Genomic DNA, 18,715 nt, shown 5'->3' with positions numbered 1-18,715 from the left:
CTGATCTTTGATCTCAACTACTTTCCCACCTTCGGCAGTATTGCTGCCGTGTGTGTGTATGTGTGCGTATCTATGTATAATTTATCTGTTAGTATAAATAAGTAAAATAGTTTTGTATCTAATGTGTGCACTTGTGTCAGATGTCACACCTCGCTTTGTCAAATATTAAAAATAGCTCGCCATTCCCTGCAGTTTTTTCCCAGCCTAAATATAACCTGACATTTCCCATAAGATTTTGGAGCAGTAGCCAACTTAAAGAAACTTTTCTCGGTAATTAGCCTAATAATTGGCATTATAATACTATTTGCCTATTCAGAGCGCTTCACCACAGAAAGTCCCTGAGCAAAGACCTTCAAGGTACAGGCCAGGTTAAGCCGACCATCTTAGCAGCTAAATATCACAACCGTGCTCCAAACCCCAGACTACATGTGAGCAACCAGTATTGAGTCTTGAGTAAACCGAGTCACATTTAAAATATGCCTTTAGCACAAAAAAATTTGTCTTATTTAATGGAGGAATCCAAAAGCTGACCTTCGGATCACCAGATTAACACCGAACCCGAAGCTGAATTTTCAATCCTAACACAACTTTGCTGCCTTTTCTAACATCCAGGCACCATCATCTTTAAAATACCGTCAAAAATTATAGTCCGATTTATATCTTATCTGGATTTTGAAACTCATCTAGTCATAATCAGTGTACTCTGAAGATTGTGCGTGCGCTAGGCCCATGCAGCAGGGCAGGTCTCCAGTCATCTTGGGCAATCCTTGCCACTGGACCAAGACCTAGCTCTGTCAAGCCCGTGTGGTGGCTGGTGTGCAACGGTCACCACGCGTTAAAAAAAAATCCACGCACAGTCATCTTCCACCCCCTCAATTGGAGTTCAGGACTGGAACATCGGGTCCTTCATCAAAACACCTGTGACCTCGTGGAAGCAAGTCATTCTCGTTCAAGGGACCGCCTATGATGACACAGAAGATTGACTTAACTGATTAACTGATTGGAGTTCCCTGTGTGATTTAGTGGTGATGGCTCTTGTGCTAGAGCAATCCAAAACTAATCCCACTGCCCTGCTGTCCCTTCATTGGCCTGTGCTTGTCCATTTTTTTCCTTCAAAGATGCAATGGTCTCTGCCTCGGCTACTCCTTACAACAAAGCATTCCATGCTCCAATAAATCGGTGTATGAAGAAATTTGTCCTGAATTCCCACCTCACTATCTTAGTGACAATTTTTAATTGATGACCCCCTCGACACTGATTTCCCAGCCAGAGGAAATAGTATTTCCCTATTACCCTTATCAAAACCCTTCGTATTTTTTAAAACCTCTATTAAATTTCATTCTCCTCTGAAGAAGAAATAGTCCAGTTGGACTAAATTGAAGTCTTTGGAAATTAGGTACAGAGGAACAAGAGTAGGCCATTCAGCCCCTTGGGCCTGTTCCACCATTTACTAAGATCATAGCTGATCTGTATCTTCACTCCATCTACCTGCCAAAAATCCTATGAATCTCAGTTTTGAAATTTTCAATGGACTTAACCTAGCCTCAATAGCTTTTTGGGGAAGAGAGTTCTAGATTTCCATCACACTTTGTATGAAAAAAGTGCTTCCTGATGTCACTCCTGAATGGCCTAGCTCTAAATTTAAGACTATGCCCACTTGTTCTAGACTCTCCCACCAGAGGATGGAGAGGTGGGCAGAGGTACAACCCCACTGAAACTCTCTTTGGGACTGAGTTTCAGTGGGGTTGTACCTCTGCCCACCTCTCCATGCCCGCCCAAGCCTCAGCCCATTATCCTGATGGGGACTCATTAGCAATACATGGTGGGCTCACGGGGAATTCTCTCACCATCAAAAGAGGGGCCAGCAGTGGGGTGGGGGGAAGGGGGTGGCAGAATCCTGGAGGTGCTGCCACTGGGGGGCCTTCTGCAGCACCGGAAGATCCGATGAGGAACCTTAAAGGGGAAGAAGTGCAGCAAAGATTTCCACTCAAGGTCTTGGCTAAGAATGAGGCCTTCAGCAGGTAGGTCTGTGGGGCTGGCTGGAGAGAGAGAAGGCCGCTACAAGACTTTCTCTCTCTCTATTTGGGTTTTTCCTGCTGCTTCCCCTGGTCTACCGTCATCTGGCACATGGCGGCCTGAGGAATTGGTGGGAAGTGTGGTAGAAAGCAGGAAAAGCTACCGGTACCCAAGTCCCAATCCTTCACACTAGTCCCTCCCGGCCCCAATCACTGCCATATACATGTGGCAGTTCCTGGGAGGGGGGGGGGGGGGGTTATAAATCCCATTTGGGCAGTAAGACAACGGTAGGCCTCGTTGACCAAAATTTCTGATATTGTCCATCATGATCCCGCTCAGTTTCAGGCAGGTTAATTGAAGAGAATTTCCCCCAGTACCTTCAGACATTGGGCATTGAATAATGTATATTTATTATGTTTAGAGTTTCAGAACTTGAACAACATAATAAGATGTCTCCGAGTAATCTTGGGATTGTCTTCGGCCCGACACTGATGAGACCCAGGCCAACAGAGGCAACCGTGTCCTTGTCATCTCTTGTTGACTACCCTCATCAGGCTCGCATTGTGGAAACTTTAATTGTCTTCTACACAAACATATTTGAACCTAAAGCAGAGTTTAGTATGCCTTCAGATGAAGATACTGTCGATGAAACATCGCCAACTGAAATTTACAGTGAGGTAAGAAATGTCTCCAAAATATGAAAGGTGCTATAATGAACTGTGCTTTATTGCAGATGCAGAATTCTTCGGTCAAATCTATTTATTTTCTTCGGTTATAAACTGTTCCGCAATGGTACCTAGTTTCCCGAAAAATTAGTTAACCATACTGCACAAATTAAGGAAATTTCCATTAATTATAATTGCATTTTGGGGTTCCGTTTAATCATGTAATTGTCTCATTGTGACTGGTTGAGTAAGTTGCAAGAGTTTTAATTGTTTTGGGGACTGTAATTGATTCATGTGATGCAAGGCTTTTAAATGTGTGATGTACAATATAATCTCTATGGCTGGACACTGGAAGTGTCCTATTCTGGACTATATAAAGCCTTGTGTGTTCAGACTAGCAGAGCAGCACAACATCAGGACATAGGAACAGCAATAGATCATTTAGCCCCTCGAGCCTGTTCTGCCATTCAATAAGATCATGGCTAACTCCATCAACCCGCCGTAGCCCCATATCTCTTAATGCACCTTTGTTTACAGAAATCTATCAATCTCAGATTTAAAATCAACAATTGACCCAGCATCAAATGCTGTTTGTGGAAAAAAGCTCCAAACTTCTACCAACCATTTGCATGTAGAAGTGTTTCCTAACTTCACCCTGAAAGGCCTGACTCTAGTTTTAAGGCTATGGCCCCCAGTCCTATATTCCCCAACCAGCAGAAATAGTTTCTCTCTATCTCCCCATTCAGTATAATCAAAGAATTGTTGGAAGTGTGGAGCCAGTAATTAAAGTGGTTTTGAGCCAGCGGTTATACAGTGAAGTCGCTCTGCTCTTACCACCTGGAGTTGACACTCCGAGCTTGAAATTACACTGTGATATTAGCAGAGTTGTATGAAATTCCTTTATTTGCTATTGTACTGACAATCAATTAATTTATTCTGAATGAGTTAGGGCTTCCATTTAAAATAGTAGGAAAAGGAATTTTATGTGAAAATGTTATGTGTTTGTTCATTAATATCATACAGCACAATCCAGACCCTAATTTTGCTTCAAGGATTTCCTGAATCAAACTGGACTATGGAATTGTGATACAGCTACCAACACAGACTAGTGCACTTATAAGAGATGCTCCAGTAACTATGAGTCTGAAAACTCTATAATTGAGTGATGCTGCCTATTTAAATTATTTCCTATCTGTTCTTTACATTATGTACTGAGTAAAAGATAGCTTTATAATGCACTCATATCTAGCAAGATCCCATCATCATCATAGGCAGTCCCTCGGAATCGAGGAAGACTTGCTTCCACTCTTAAAATGAGTCCTTAGGTGGCTGAACAATCCAATACAAGAACCACAGTCCCTGTCACAGGTGGGACAGATAGTCGTTGAGGGTAAGAGAGGGTGGGACTGGTTTGCCGCACGCTCTTTCCGCTGCCTGCGCTTGATTTCTGCATGCTCTCGGCGATGAGACTCGAGGTGCTCAGCGCCCTCCCGGCAAGATATAATTAGCATGTGACCAGTATTCTCCTGTCCAACGACACTGTAAAACAAATGAGAAGTGAGAACAAGTCAAACAACACTGCTGGTGGTGACGACGGGATTAACTTCTCTCGCATGTCGAATGAATACAACTGCCATATATTGCCTTGACATTCAACGGCATTACCATCGCTGAGTTCCCTACCATCAACATCCTGGGTGTCACCATTGACCAGAAACTGAACTGGACCAGCCACATAATGCCATTGCTTCTAGAGCAGGTCAGAGGCTGATCATTCTGCAACATGGCTCAACCCCTGACTCCCCAAAGCCTCTCTACGGCCTACAAGGCACAAGTCACGAGTCAGGAGTGTGATGGAATAATCTCCATGTGCCTGGATGGGTGCTGTTCCATCAACGCTCAAGAACCTCAACACTATCCAGGACAAAGCAATTCACTTGATCATCACCCCATCCACTGGCTTAAACACTCACTCCCTCCACCGTTAGCATACTGTGACTGCAGTGTGTACTGTGTACAGGATGCACTACAACAACGCGCCAAGACTTTGTTAGCAGCAAATCCCAAACCTCCAGCATCAAAAAAGACGAAAGCAGATGCATGGGAACACCATCACTTCCAAGTTTTCCTCAAAGCCACACAACATCCTGACTTGGACATATATCGCCATTCCCTCATTGTCACTGGGTCAAAATCCTGGAACTCCCTACCTTACAGCACTTGGGAGCACCTTCACCACACAGACACCCTGTTCAAGAAGATGGCCCACCATCACCTTCTCAAGGGCAACTAGGGATGGGCAATAAATGCCGGCCTTGCCAGCAACGCCCACATCCCAACAATTAATATTTTAAATATATAAGTCGCATAGACCGAATGTATGTCTCCTGTAGGAGTGATGTACTGTCTACGTCAGATGTATGTGATACTGTTACCTTTCATATAAAACTTCAGTATTGCTCTTTGTTGTAAAAACAATAGTCTAGAAATTACAATATTACTGGGAAAGTGCTTCAATGTGTTCACTCCCAAAATGTTGGCAGGGTGAAAGACTGTAGTCACAAGGAGACACTTGAAATACTGGGACTAATTCCACTGCAGCAGAGAAGGCTAAGAGATTTAATAGAGGTTTTTTTAAATTATGATGGGTTTTGATAGAATAGGGAAAGACTATTTTCTCTGGTAGGGACGTCCGTGAGGACAGGGCGTGATGAATTTAAAATTGTCACCTAAGGGGGTGAGGAATGAGGTTAGGAGAAATGGCATTACACAGAGTTGTTCAAGCATGGAGTGCTTTGTCACAGGGAATGATTGGGGCAGAGACTATTGTATCTTTTAAGAGAAAGTTGTTGAAACAGATGAAGATGCAAGAGAGTGGGAGCGAGTGGGGCCATGGGATTAGTCTTGGGTTGTTCTAGCTAGTTGCTTGTAGAGACACAAGAGGCCAAATGGCCTCCTTCTGTGCTGTAAATTTCAATGGTTCTATTTCAGTAAAGTTGCAACCCATTTATAATAACCAGGCTGACGCCTGTATTAAAATATGGCAAAAGAATATCATCCGAACACATTAAGCATTCATCCATTAATATCACCAATTTCTAGGCTAATATGTTTGTGCTAAGTGCATTAGACCTTACAGGAGATATTCTAACTGAGACTTCATGAATTCTGTGTTTCAGAGAGGGTCTTCTGCAGCAAGAATGGGATCCGGGAGTGATTTGCCTTACCTCGACGAAACAGTGGAGTTTGACAGAGAGAGGCTGTACTCTGATGCACTCTGTGGTAAGTAAACTACAAACTGCTGTGTTCATCTCATTTAATTGAATAAATTATTAAAATGATGCTCTCTATTTTGGAGCACTGTGTAGAGTGCACAATGGGTGGAGGTTCAACAAGATGGATTTCTGACCCAAGTGTCCAATCGGATCTGATAGTAAACAGGAATTGCAGCCTACAATAGTGAAGTATCTTTCTTAGTGTCAGACAAAGTAGTGAAAGGTGACCCCAGGTATTAATCTCTGTGTACTGATTGGCTATTGAGAGCTCAGTAGTGTCAGCTGCAGCTCGTGCCTCTGAGTCAGAAGGTTGTGGGTTCAAGTCCCACTCCAGAGACTTGAGCACAAAAATCTAGGCTGACACTCTCGTGCAGTACTGCGGGAGTGCTGCACTGCCAGACGTGCCGTCTTTCGGATGAGACATTAAACCGAGGCCCCGTCTGCTCTCGCAGGTGGGCGTAAAAGATTCCATGGCACTATTTCGAAGAAGAGCAGGAGAGTTATCCCCGGTGTCCTGGCCAATATTTATCCCTCAAATCAACATCACTAAAAAAACATTAACTGGCCATTATCAATATTGCTGTTTGTGGGAGCTTGCTGTGCGCACATTGGCTGCTGCATTTCCCACATTACAACAATGACTACACTCCAAAAGTACTTCATTGGCTGTAAAGTGCTTTGGGACGTCCAGTGCTACATAAATACAAGTCTTTCTTTTCTTTTTTTCTGTTATACCTTTGCTGGCCTGGCTTAGTGTTAACTCCTTACACCAAATCCACATAGGTGAATGAACCTAAAATGTAGCATGTTTTATTGCATGAATTTTCTACTAACTACCAGGCAAACAGCAGATTACGAAACAGTACTCTGTACATGTGGCAGTTAACATGTACACATGGATTGCATGTCATGGCTTTGGAGGAAAGATTTTTAAATGTCCAATTTTACTGCCAGTGTCTCGCTTAGTGAACGAAGTGTAATTCAAGTTACTGTGAAGCTGATTTCTATAGGTGCTCCCAGTGGTTGAATGGTTATCCAGTAACTAACTCAGGATGCAGACTAGAAAGTTCGATCCCTGAGTTAGTTTCTTTTTTATTCATTCATGGGAGTTGACAATGCTGGCAAGACCAGCATTTATTACCCATCCCTAATTGCTGTTGAGAAGGTGGTGGTGATCCGCCTTCTTGAACCGCTGCTGTTGTTAGAGGCGACCTCATCTATGAGACAATGTAAAAGATCCCACGGCACGATTTGAAAAACAGCAAGGAGTTCTCCTGATGTTCAACCAAAAAAAAAAGCACATTAATTGACCATTCAGCTCCATTGGCTGGCCGTGCGATCATGCTGCTCACAAATTGGCAGCTGCATTTGCCGGTGTATACAGTGACTGCATTTCAAAAGTAATTGGATGTGAAGCGCTTTGGGACTCTTAGAGACGTGACAGGATGTTATATAAATGCACATTCTTTCTTTGATATGATACGATGAACCACAAGAGTGTAGCTCCAGCTGTCGTGGTTCATGATCACTATCTGAGACCCAAGATCTATATTACATTCACTGACAGGTGCAACCACAAGCATACATCAGGTGGTAAATCGTTGTTCAAAGTGAAATGTTGCCATATATTGGGATCCGTTTCTTTATGGCGAAGGTTACTCGGGTGTGTTTGAAGCCGGAGAGATTGCCATGTCTGTTTTGATCTCCTTATTTAAGGAGGGATATACTTGCATTGGAAGCAGTTCAGAGAAGGTTCACAAGGTTGATTCCTCAGATGAAGGGGTTGACTTATGAAGAAAGGCTGAGCAGGTTGGGCTTGGAAGAATAAGAGGACATATAAAATACTGAGGGGACTCGACAAGGTAGATGCAGAAAGGATGTTTCCCCTCGTGGGGGAATCTAGAACTAGGGGGCATAGTTTAAGAATAAGGGGTTGCCCATTTAGAACTGAGATGAGGAGAAATTTATTCTCTGAGGGTCGTAAATATGTGGAATTTGCTGCCCTGGAGAGCTGTGGAGGCTGGGTCATTGAATATATTTAAGGTGGAAATAGACAGATTTTTGAACAATAAGGTAGTGAAGGGTTATGGGGAGTGGGCAGGGAAGTGGAGCTGAGCCCAGGATCGGATCAGCCATGATCTTATTGAATGGCGGAGCAGGCTCGAGAGGTCAAATGGCCTACTCCTGCTCCTAGTTCTTATGTTCTTATCTTAAAAGGTTGCCGGTGGATAGGCAATGGAAAACATTTAAAGATCACATGGATGAACTTCAACAATTGTACATCCCTGTCTGGAGTAAAAATAAAACGGGGAAGGTGGCTCAACCGTGTCTAACAAGGGAAATTAAGGATAGCGTTAAATCCAAGGAAGAGGCGTATAAATTGGCCAGAAAAAGCAGCAAACCTGAGGACTGGGAGAATTTTATAATTCAGCAGAGGAGGACAAAGGGTTTAATTAGGAGGGGGAAAACAGAGTATGAAAGGAAGCTTGCTGGGAACATAAAAACTGACTGCAAAAGCTTCTATAGATATGTGCAGAGAAAAAGATTAGTGAAGACAAACGTAGATCCCTTGCAATCAGATTCAGGTGAATTTATAATGGGGAACAAAGAAATGGCGGACCAGTTAAACAAATACTTTGGTTCTGTCTTCATGAAGGAAGACACAAATAACCTTCTGGAAATACTAGGGGACCGAAGGTCTAGTGAGAAGGAGGAACTGAAGGAAATCCTTATTAGGTGGGAAATTGTGTTAGAGAAATTGATGGGATTGAAGGCCAATAAATCCCCGGGGCCTGATAGTCTGCATCCCAGAGTACTTAAGGAAGTGGCCCTAGAAATAGTGGATGCATTGGTGATTGTTTTCCAACAGTCTATCGACTCTGGATCAGTTCCTATGGACTGGAGGGTAGCTCATGTAACACCACTTTTTAAGAAAGGAGGAAGAGAGAAAACTGGTAATTATAGACCGGTTAGCCTGACATCAGTAGTGAGGAAAATGTTGGAATCAATTATTAAAGATGAAATAGCAGCGCATTTGGAAAGCAGTGACAGGATCGATCCAAGTCAGCATGGATTTATGAAAGGGAAATCATGCTTGACAAATCTTCTAGAATTTTTTGAGGATGTAACTGGTAGAGTGGACACGGGAGAACCAGTGAATGTAGTGTATTTGGACTTTCAAAAGGCTTTTGACAAGGTCCCACACAAGAGATTGGTGTGCAAAATTAAAGCACATGGTATTGGGGGTAATGTACTGACGTAGATAGAGAACTGGTCGGCAGACAGGAAGCAGAAAGTCGGGATAAACGGGTCCGTTTCAGAATGGCAGGCAGTGACTAGTGGGGTGCTGCAGGGCTCAGTTCTGGGACCCCATCTATTTACAATATACATTAATGATTTAGATGAAGGAGTTGAGTGTAATATCTCCAAGTTTGCAGATGAAACTAAGCTGGGTGGCGGTGTGAGCTGTGAGGAGGACGCTAAGAGGCTGCAGGGTGACTTGGACAGGTTAGGTGACTGGGCAAACGCATGGCAGATGCAGTATAATGTGGATAAATGTAAGGTTATCCACTTTGGTGGCAAAAACACGAAGGCAGAATATTATCTGAATGGCGGCAGATTCGGAAAAGGGGAGGTGCAACGAGACCTGGGTGTCATGCTACATCAGTCATTGAAAGTTGACATGCAGGTACAGCAGGCGGTGAAGAAGGCAAATGGTATGTTGGACCTCACAGCTAGGATATTTGAGTATAGGAGCAGGGAGGTCTTACTGCATTTGTACAGGGCCTTAGTGAGGCCTCACCTGGAATATTGTGTTCAGTTTTGGTCTCCTAATCTGAGGAAGGACGTTCTTGCTATTGAGGGAGTGCAGCGAAGGTTCACCAAACTGATTCCCGGGATGGCAGGACTGACATATGAGGAGAGACTGGATCGACTGGGCCTGTATTCACTGGAGTTTAGAAGGATGAGAGGGGATCTCATAGAATCATATAAAATTATGACTGGACTGGACAGGTTAGATGCAGGAAGAATGTTTCCAATGTTGGGGAAGTCCAGAACCAGGGGACATAGTCTAAGGATAAGGGGTAAGCCATTTAGGACTGAGATGAGGAGAAACTTCTTCGCTCAGAGAGTTGTTAACCTGTGTAATTCCCTACCGCAGAGAGTTGTTGATGTCAGTTCATTGGATTTATTCAAGAGGGAGTTAGATATGGCCCTTATGGCTAAAGGGATCAAGGGGTCTGGAGAGAAAGCAGGAAAGGGGTACTGAGGTGAATGATCAGCTATGATCTTATTGAATGGTGGTGCAGAACCGAAAGGTCGAATGGCCTACTCCTGCACCTATTTTCTATGTTTCTATGTTCTTATCTGATATAGGGCAAAATGTTTAATCATTTGATGGCATTTATAGTATTGTTATGACTACCTTAATAATATTCATAGAAATTATTGGCAGTGGATTTTGCTGTCCCACGCTTTCAACGACATGTTAAAAAGCTACATATATCTTGTTTCAGAAAACTCTTTAGGATCAGAAAAGTCTTCAGAATCTCGCGAGCGCTCACTGGATTCTGACTTTGAGCTGGAAGACGGGGCACCTGAATGTGGTACTGGACAGACCGGGTCCGAGGAAGGGGTCCAGAGAAATCGAAAGGGACGTTTGCCCAAACAGGAGAGTGTAGCTAGCGCTGACGAGCCTGCATTCTACAGCGACAATGCAGAAGAAGAGTGCAATAGAGTCTCACCACAGACTGAGAAAAGCTGGGCTCAGGGTTCAAACGCTGACGTGTCCCAGACTGAGGGATTGGTGTCTGAAAAGACTGACGAATGTTCTACGCCTTCACCTCGACAGCTGAAGACAGACAGGCAGGAGAATGCCGGTGACGAAGAACTGGACCAAGCAACCAATTCCAACAAAAATCTGGCAGATTTTAATACAAACCAGTCAAATAATGTGGACAGAAATACCTGGCTGCCTGTCCATTTCAGGAGGCCACTGCATGTGAGAGAGCGGCGCAGTCAGTTGCGATGGGTACGGATGCGTCATGGGCAAATAGACATTGGTCTTGAGCATCGGGACCCAGAATTTGTCTAATCGTATTTTATCACAAATATTGCTTTTACAGTTTAGTTTGCCACAATTAAGCGCTCAGATGCTTTTTGCTGGGATAAAGAAAGGGCTGTATTCATGGTGGCATGACCTACAATCCAATTTCATGACACCTTCAAAATGTTTGCTAGTTCTTGCATTGAGGCAGGGAGGTCCAGCACTATTCCAATGGCTACATCTAGGGGTTTTGATTGAAATGTGAATGAATTTGGTGAATCCAAAACTCAATCGTCCTCACAATTTGCAGAAGTAATATTAATAGTATGTATTAAAATACAGTAGACATTTATTTCAGTAGCATGTACCGTACTGAAAAATTCTAAAAATGGCCACTTTGGACATATCACACACTGGCCAGACATTGATGACTAGCACCTGCATCTTACAACCTGTGGAATGCAGGTAGAAAAGCATCCTTTGAAGAACAATCAAAATCTTTTGTACTTTGTGAGTGTACGGTGCAGATCATTGAATAGTTGAAGCCAGTACATGAAGCACTAGGAATAGATTTATCTGTTTTTATCAATTAAAAAAATCCTATCCCCCCTCTCTCTCTCTCTCTCTCTCTCTCTCTCTCTCTCTCTCTCTCTCAGCCCTAGATCCATGGTGGACATTGGCAGCCCTCTGCATAGCTATTTGTATATGAGGCGAGGCTGTTCTATCACAGGGGCATCACAGCTATGCCCAATCTTGTCTTCATCCAACAACTACACACGTGCTTTCCAGCAGGGATCACTGGATAGTAGCCAGGAGCAGAAACTTGGCTGATTTTGTTCTCTCCTACCTAACCCAAAGTCTGGGACCAATTGTAGCACCATGTCTGCCATCCCACTGGAGATGAAATAACATAACACAAACCAGGGACTGAACTTGGGCCTTCCCAGTCTCTGGGACTTGGTACAACATCAGGTGGTGCATTTGGGCAATTGGCTACGACTTTGATCATTTCTGTGTGGAACTCGCCACACTTATGTGCTGTGCTATGGCTACTGTCCTAATTACTGCCTAAAGGTAAAGACTTGTGGTGGGCAAAAAGTGGGCTCCCCATGTTAAAGCAGAATGTTAGTTTGGACCAAATACTTGGTCCGTACACAAATCTTTTACTACAATCAAAGTCTAGTTCAATCAGTTTCTGGTTCCAACTCTACATTTTGCATTTGTGATACAATTCCGTGTGATCCCATTGGAATTTAACTGTCTCAGTAATCTTTAAATCCCAGAGCATAGTCCACTGAACCCAGCAACAAAATCTGACTTTGAAAACCTTTTTTTGTAAAGGATATTTAAATAGCCATTCAATAGCCTGAACAAAATTAGCGCAACAGGAAATTTGCTTTATAGAGATTTCTAGAAGTCAAACAAAAAAGATGGCTTTAAAAATGCTGCATTTTGATATTAAAATAATGAAACAGATACAATAGGTAAAAGTGTTGCTTCATGAAATCACATCAGTGAGGTATAGATCAACATTAAGTAGCAAATTTCTTTTATTTTTAGATACGAGATAGAAATGTGAGGTGGATTTTGTGGGAGAATTTTTTAAATGTATTTTCTCTTCTCTCCTGACTTTGTTGACTCTCTCACAAGGAGATAGTTCTTCAGACTGTGCTTGAAATCTGGTACCTCACCCAAGTAGCTATCCTTCATTTGTGAACTAAGAACATCTCTTGCTTTGGAGAATATCACAGCCAAACCGCAGGAAGCCAGTAAGACCCCATCACTGTCCTGGCTGAGGTTTGCTAACTTAGCGCAAACAAGAGATCGAACCAGCAACCATCTGCTCTGTAGAGCCCAAAGATTTAAGACTTTATCTTTGAGCCATTGGGAAAGTGGCAGCAGATTATTAAGAAGGCTGGGAAGGAGAGGAACGGGCTTGGAGTGACGGATAGGATTTAGAGTGCATAAAAATGGCCAGCTATCATGTGAGGAAGGGTATAGGGAAAGAATGATCAGGCAGGAAATGATGGCCAATAATCCCACCAGCTTACCCTCAGATGAATAGCAGTGTTGTAAGGATCACAACCGCACGGAGGTCTGGTAGATGCTGATGACCTATGAGGTGGGCTGTTTGTGAGACACAGTCGCAGATTTGCTTGTTTTTATATTGGACATGGCCAAGCAAATCTGTTGCAGTGTGTTCATGATTTGTTGATGTGCAATAGGAAGCGTCGGCTGCTCAGGATGAAGGAAGTGACCCATCCCCAAGTGGTGAAGCAGAGTTTAGCTTGTTGTCTTCTTTGTCGGGATCCAGTTGCAGCTGTTTAGCTGAGCTCAAAATGGAGCAAATTACAGGTTGGTTCAGGTGCATGTTTTCTGTGCCTCTGTGCTTGTTGAGTGCTCTGAGCCAGCTTGCAAATATGGACCTGGGAGCTGTTAGGACCACAGAGAACCATTCAACCCAACAGATCCATCCCTTTTTGAAAGATCTCGGCCAAATCTATCTACCTTCTCACCAGGGGTGACTATTTCCTCTGTGTGCTAGGTGTAACACGCTTATAAATCTGTTCTTTAAAACATGTAGGATTTTGTACAGAGGAAATCTCCACCCAAACCCCACCCCCATCCTTCAATCTTTTCTCTAGTCAGCAACACAACTAGGTGCCTCAAAACACAGTCTAAAATTGTCTAATTTCAAGGCCTTCTTTTCGGTGTAGATGGTCAACAGTGTAAATATTCAATCTATTTATCGCAGGCTGATTCAGGTGGGAGGGGGTGAAGAAGGATTTGTATCATGCCATTGTTTTTCAGTTACAAGTGATATTCTTTATTAAATAATACATGCAGCTTAAGTGTGCAGAATATTAAATTAGTGTTCTTTGACATTAGCCAACATGTTTGTAGGAGCCTTTAGTTACATTAGCAACTCTGATTTGATATTTTTCTATAAAAATCAAAGCAAATTTAATTTTGTGCTTATATAATGTGAATGACTCAAACAGGACTTTGACATTTCAATAATAGATTTTTTTAATGAGAAAAGTACCCAAGTGTATTTTTTTTTTTAATTCCTTCTCGGGATATGAGCATCACTGGCAAGGCCAGCAGTTATTGCCCATCCCTAGATGCCCTGGAGAAGGTGGTGGTGAACTGCCTTCATGAACCACTGCCGTCCATGTGGTGAAGGTACTCCCACAGTGCATTTAGATAGGGAGTTCCAGGATTTTGACTCAGCGATGATGACGGAATTACCATATATTTCCAAATCAGGATGGTGTATGACTTGGTGGGGAACTTGCAGCTAATGGTGGTTCCATGTTTCTGCTGTCCTTGTCCTTCTAGATGGTGGCGGTTGTGTGGGTTTCAGTGGGGCTGTTGAAGAAGCCTTGGCGAGTTGCTGCAGTGTATCTTGTAGATGGTACACACTGCAGCCACGATGCCCCAGTGGTGCAGGGAGTGGATGTTTACAGTGATGGATGGGGTGCCGATCAAGCGGCCTGCTTTGTCCTGGATGGTGTCGAGTTTCTTGAGTGTTGTTGGAGCTGCATCCATCCAGGCAAGTGGAGAGTATTCCATCACACTCCTGACTTGTGCCTTGTAGATGATGGAGAGGATATGGTGCATCCAGTAGTGAGCCACTCGCCACAACATAGGCAGCCTCTGACCTGCTGTGGTATTTACATGGCTAGTCCAGTTCAGCTTCTGGTTAATGGTGATCCCAGGATGTTGGTGAGGGATGCGAGGATGGTAATGCCATTGATCATCAGGGGATGTGGTTAGACACTCTCTTGATGGAAATAGTCACTGCCGGGCACTTGTGTGGCACACATGTTACTTGGCACTTATCGACCCAAGCCTGGATGGTGTCCAGGCTCTGCTGCATGCAGGCATGGACTGCTTCATTATCTGAAGAGTTGTGAATGGACTTGAACACTGTGCAATCATCAGCAAACAGCCCCACTTATGACCTTATTATGGAGGGAAGGTCATTGGTGAAGCAGCTGATGATAGTTGGGGCCTGAGGAACCCCAGAAAGATGTCCCGGAACCATGATGATGAGCCTCTGACAACCCACAATCATCTTCCGTTGTTCTAGGTATGACTCCAGCCAGTGGAGAGTTTCCTCCCTGATCCACATTGACTTCAGTTTTACTAGGTCTCCTTGGTGCCACACTCGGTCAAATGCTGCCTTGATGTCAAGGGCAGTCACTCTCGCCTGGCCTGGAATTCAGCTCATTTGTCCATGTTTGGACCAAGGATGTAATGAGATCTGGAACAAGGGTCCAGGCGGTATCCAAACCGAGCATCAGTGAGCAGGTTATTGGTGAGCAAGTGCCGCTTGATAGCACTGTCGACGACACTGTCCATCTTTTTGCTGATGATTGAGAGTAAGCTGATGGGGCAGTAATTGGCCGGATAGGGTCTGTTCACATTGTCAAGTAGATGCCAGTGCTGTAGCTGCATTGGAACAGTTTGGCTCGACTGTGAGGTGCAGTCATCCCCTTTACAAATAACCTCGTAAAACAAATCTCAACCAAACTCTGTCAATGCAGAATATATACCTGAACTCTTTAGTGCCTACAGTTATTCAGGCATGCTGGATGTAGCACAACTGTGCCTCTCTGTGTCCTAAATGCAGGTCAGCTAAGTAAAGCAGCTTAAACTGGGATTTTTATTGCTGGAAAAGAGATTAAACTTACTTTTTTTTAAAACATGATACTGATAATAGTATTTAAATATCACAGCTGTAATAACAAATTATGAATATATTGAAATTATGATGGAGGAAATCCATTCTATTTTTATCCATTTTGCTGTAGTTTAAGAATGTATAATAACAAGGGGTCCTTTCTGAAGATTGTCCAATGGGAACATTATTATACTGAACATTGATTCCCTCCCAAAGAAAACATGTTTTTTTTTTTAAGCCAAACTTTGCTTTATCCCACCTGTTAAGTCTCGAGGCCCTGTCAGCATTCTTGGCCTACAAGAGCACTCCCATTCCTGGGACTCCACTGGTGCTCTTCTGGAGGCAGCCACTAGGAGGGGCAGGAGAGAAGCCCAGCGTGATTGACCCTTTCCACCTTGCATTCATATAGCGCCCTTAACATGGTAAAATCTCCCCAAGCGCTTCACAGGAGTGTTAGCAAACAACATTTTGACAACGAGGCACATCAGGAGATATTCGGGCAGGTGAGGTAGGATTTAAGGAGCGTCTTAAAGGAGGAAAGGTTTAGGGAGGGAATTCCAGAGCTTAGGCAACTGAAGGCACAGCCGCCAAAGGTGGAGTGATTAAAATCGGGGGTGCGCTAGAGGCCAGAATTGGTACACCTTCTAGTAACAGGTGAGATCTAGAACTCGGTCGTTGAATCATGAACACAAATCCGACTACTTTGCGGCACCTCACTTTGGAGGACTGGAATTCTGTGTCATATTTTCCTGATGGAGGTCCGTGCCAAAAGCATCAGTCTCTCTTTCCTCTTTGCAGATGCTGACACACCAGCTGTTTTTCCAACATCTGTTTTGATTTCATGTTTTTGCAATTGCAAGATGTAACAATATTCGATCAGTTTTCCATATCAAAGGAAATGTTTCAACGAGTTTACATAAATGAAGTGTTGATGTATTTCAGACTTCTCCATTTCTTGTTTGAATCACCTTGTTTCCAACTTGGTCATTCGGTTCATACCACCTGCTTAGGTGGTACAGTTATCACCGTCCGTGAGGGCCCTGTGAAATCATTATTCAGGGTGACAAAATAACCCACATGACCACATTTGTTGTACAGTATAAGATGACTTAGCATCTTATTTTAATACAGCCTCTGATAAGCTTTATTGATGTTATCTAATGATACGGCACTTGTATTTTTAGTGATTTTACATCAGGTATTGAGCGAGTCCTTGGCATGGACTATTTTTGTGGCTACATTTATTTTTCATTAATTTGCTTCATATTCATCAAAGATCTGTATGAGCGTTTGTGCGATGATGTGTATGTGAGTGTGCAGCCTTACAACAGCATGTGTGTAATTATTCAGCAATACAAGCAGCTTCATGTGTGAGATCTCATCGATGGAATACAGTTTAATTCCCAGCTGTACAATGGTAGATGTGTACATACAATAGAGAAGGGGGAATGTGTCCTTTATTTTGGTGGACTTTTAATGTAAAAGCAATTGTTCTGTATAACAGGGTTTGTTACATTTTTATTTGATTATGTAAATATAAGAATTTTTTTTTTCTTATATACTGTACTTGCATTCATCCTGGGGAAAAATGCTGAAATGGATTTATATTTCTGATATTATATTTCATTCTGATTAATAATGGATGCGTCTGTCATTATTTATTGTCTGCCTCCATTGTTCTTACTGAATGTGTAACCACAGAGCCATATGAGGGTATTGTGCACACCTATTGTCTGGAGACCATTGAATGTGCCTTTCCAGTTTAGTCCACTGACATTTACAGAATAAATTTACAGGCCATCAATTCTGGCCACTTGCTTATCCCTGATTTCCATTGCTTCATCATTGGCGGCCGTGCTTTCAACTGCCTAGGCCCTAAGCTCTGGAATTCTCCCTCTAAACCTCGCTGCCTCTCCACCTCTCTCTCCTCCTTTCACATGCTCTCTAAAACCAACCCCTTTGATCAAGTTTTTGGTCCTAATATATTCTTGTGTAGCCCGGTGTCCAATTTTTTATGGTAACGCACTTGTGAAGCGCCTTGGGGCGTTTTACCACGTTAAAGGTGCTATAGAAATGTAAGTTGTTGAGTATAACTCCTGTTTAACTTGTTCCCATTGCTCACTGCACAAGTTTTCAGGAAAAAATAACTGTAACACGTGCCAAATACCAACTAACATCATGAAAATCAAATTAAAGAAAGCACAATATTAAAATGAATACCACAGCAGAATATATCCGGGATTATCCTCACTGTCCCCCCACTCCCAAAAGAAATAAAAACAAGGTCATGGCTGTGGGAATGAAAAGGACTGACTTCATGGGAAGTAATGTCACCTAACAATGGGTATACTAGAATATGCCAACGATAAATAATTTAAAAATGATGAAGCTGTCTGTTTTGATAAAGGTTTCTTTTAGCTGACATGCAGAATTGTAATCTATCAGTTGTAACGGATCAACTGTAACCCACATTATTTGTAAGAAATGTAACAGTCTGCATATCACTTACTTAATCTATTGCCTTATTTTTCTTTGACAGTTGCTTCCATTCACCTCTCCAGTCGACAGTGACCCTCCTGCTTGGATCCGGTTCCATGAGGACCAGAAACAATGTCGAAGGGACCGTTCATCATACATCAGGCTAGAAATGAGAACTCACACCTGCTGCTATTATCCCGCCATGACCATATCCCAAATTCCTGGGACGGGGTTATTTAAATAACAGGGTGGGTGACCTTGCCTGTAGCAGTACAACAGGGCAAACTGAGTATTCTCAGAGCTGCACCTTCCCACTCCAAGAGATCAGAGCCAGCAGCTGATCAAGCTGAAGAGGTAAAGATACCACATTAGTGATCTCCCACAATGTTCGGCTCTTGTTCCAATGGCAATTGATGCCTCTGCAACTGTGGGGCCCATTTTAGGCCAAGTGAGGAACCTACGCATGTTCTCAGCAGACGTAGGGACCATTGAGCCAATCAGAGGTGAATCTGGTGGGACTCCCAAGGTAGCCAGGGAACATTTC

General features: G+C 43.1%; 1 protein-coding gene across 2 annotated transcripts in view; it reads left to right on the top strand.

The window, feature by feature from the left end:
* The window catches only part of LOC139228589 (rho GTPase-activating protein 45-like), a 247,193-nt gene extending 229,861 nt beyond the window's left edge, over positions 1–17,332 (top strand). For both annotated transcript variants that reach the window (XM_070859736.1, XM_070859737.1), the window contains 3 exons: positions 2,438–2,693; positions 5,861–5,963; positions 10,474–17,332. In XM_070859736.1, the coding sequence (XP_070715837.1) occupies positions 2,438–2,693; positions 5,861–5,963; positions 10,474–11,051 (937 nt within the window). In that variant the 3' untranslated portion in view covers positions 11,052–17,332. The remainder of the gene's footprint in view (positions 1–2,437; positions 2,694–5,860; positions 5,964–10,473) is intronic.
* The last annotated feature ends 1,383 nt before the right edge of the window (positions 17,333–18,715 follow it).

Source organism: Pristiophorus japonicus, chromosome 18 (assembly GCF_044704955.1).
Source record: "Pristiophorus japonicus isolate sPriJap1 chromosome 18, sPriJap1.hap1, whole genome shotgun sequence".
Classification (NCBI taxonomy): domain Eukaryota; kingdom Metazoa; phylum Chordata; class Chondrichthyes; family Pristiophoridae; genus Pristiophorus; species Pristiophorus japonicus.
Note: the sequence above shows the minus strand (reverse complement) of the source record. Positions and strands in the feature narration are given on the sequence as shown.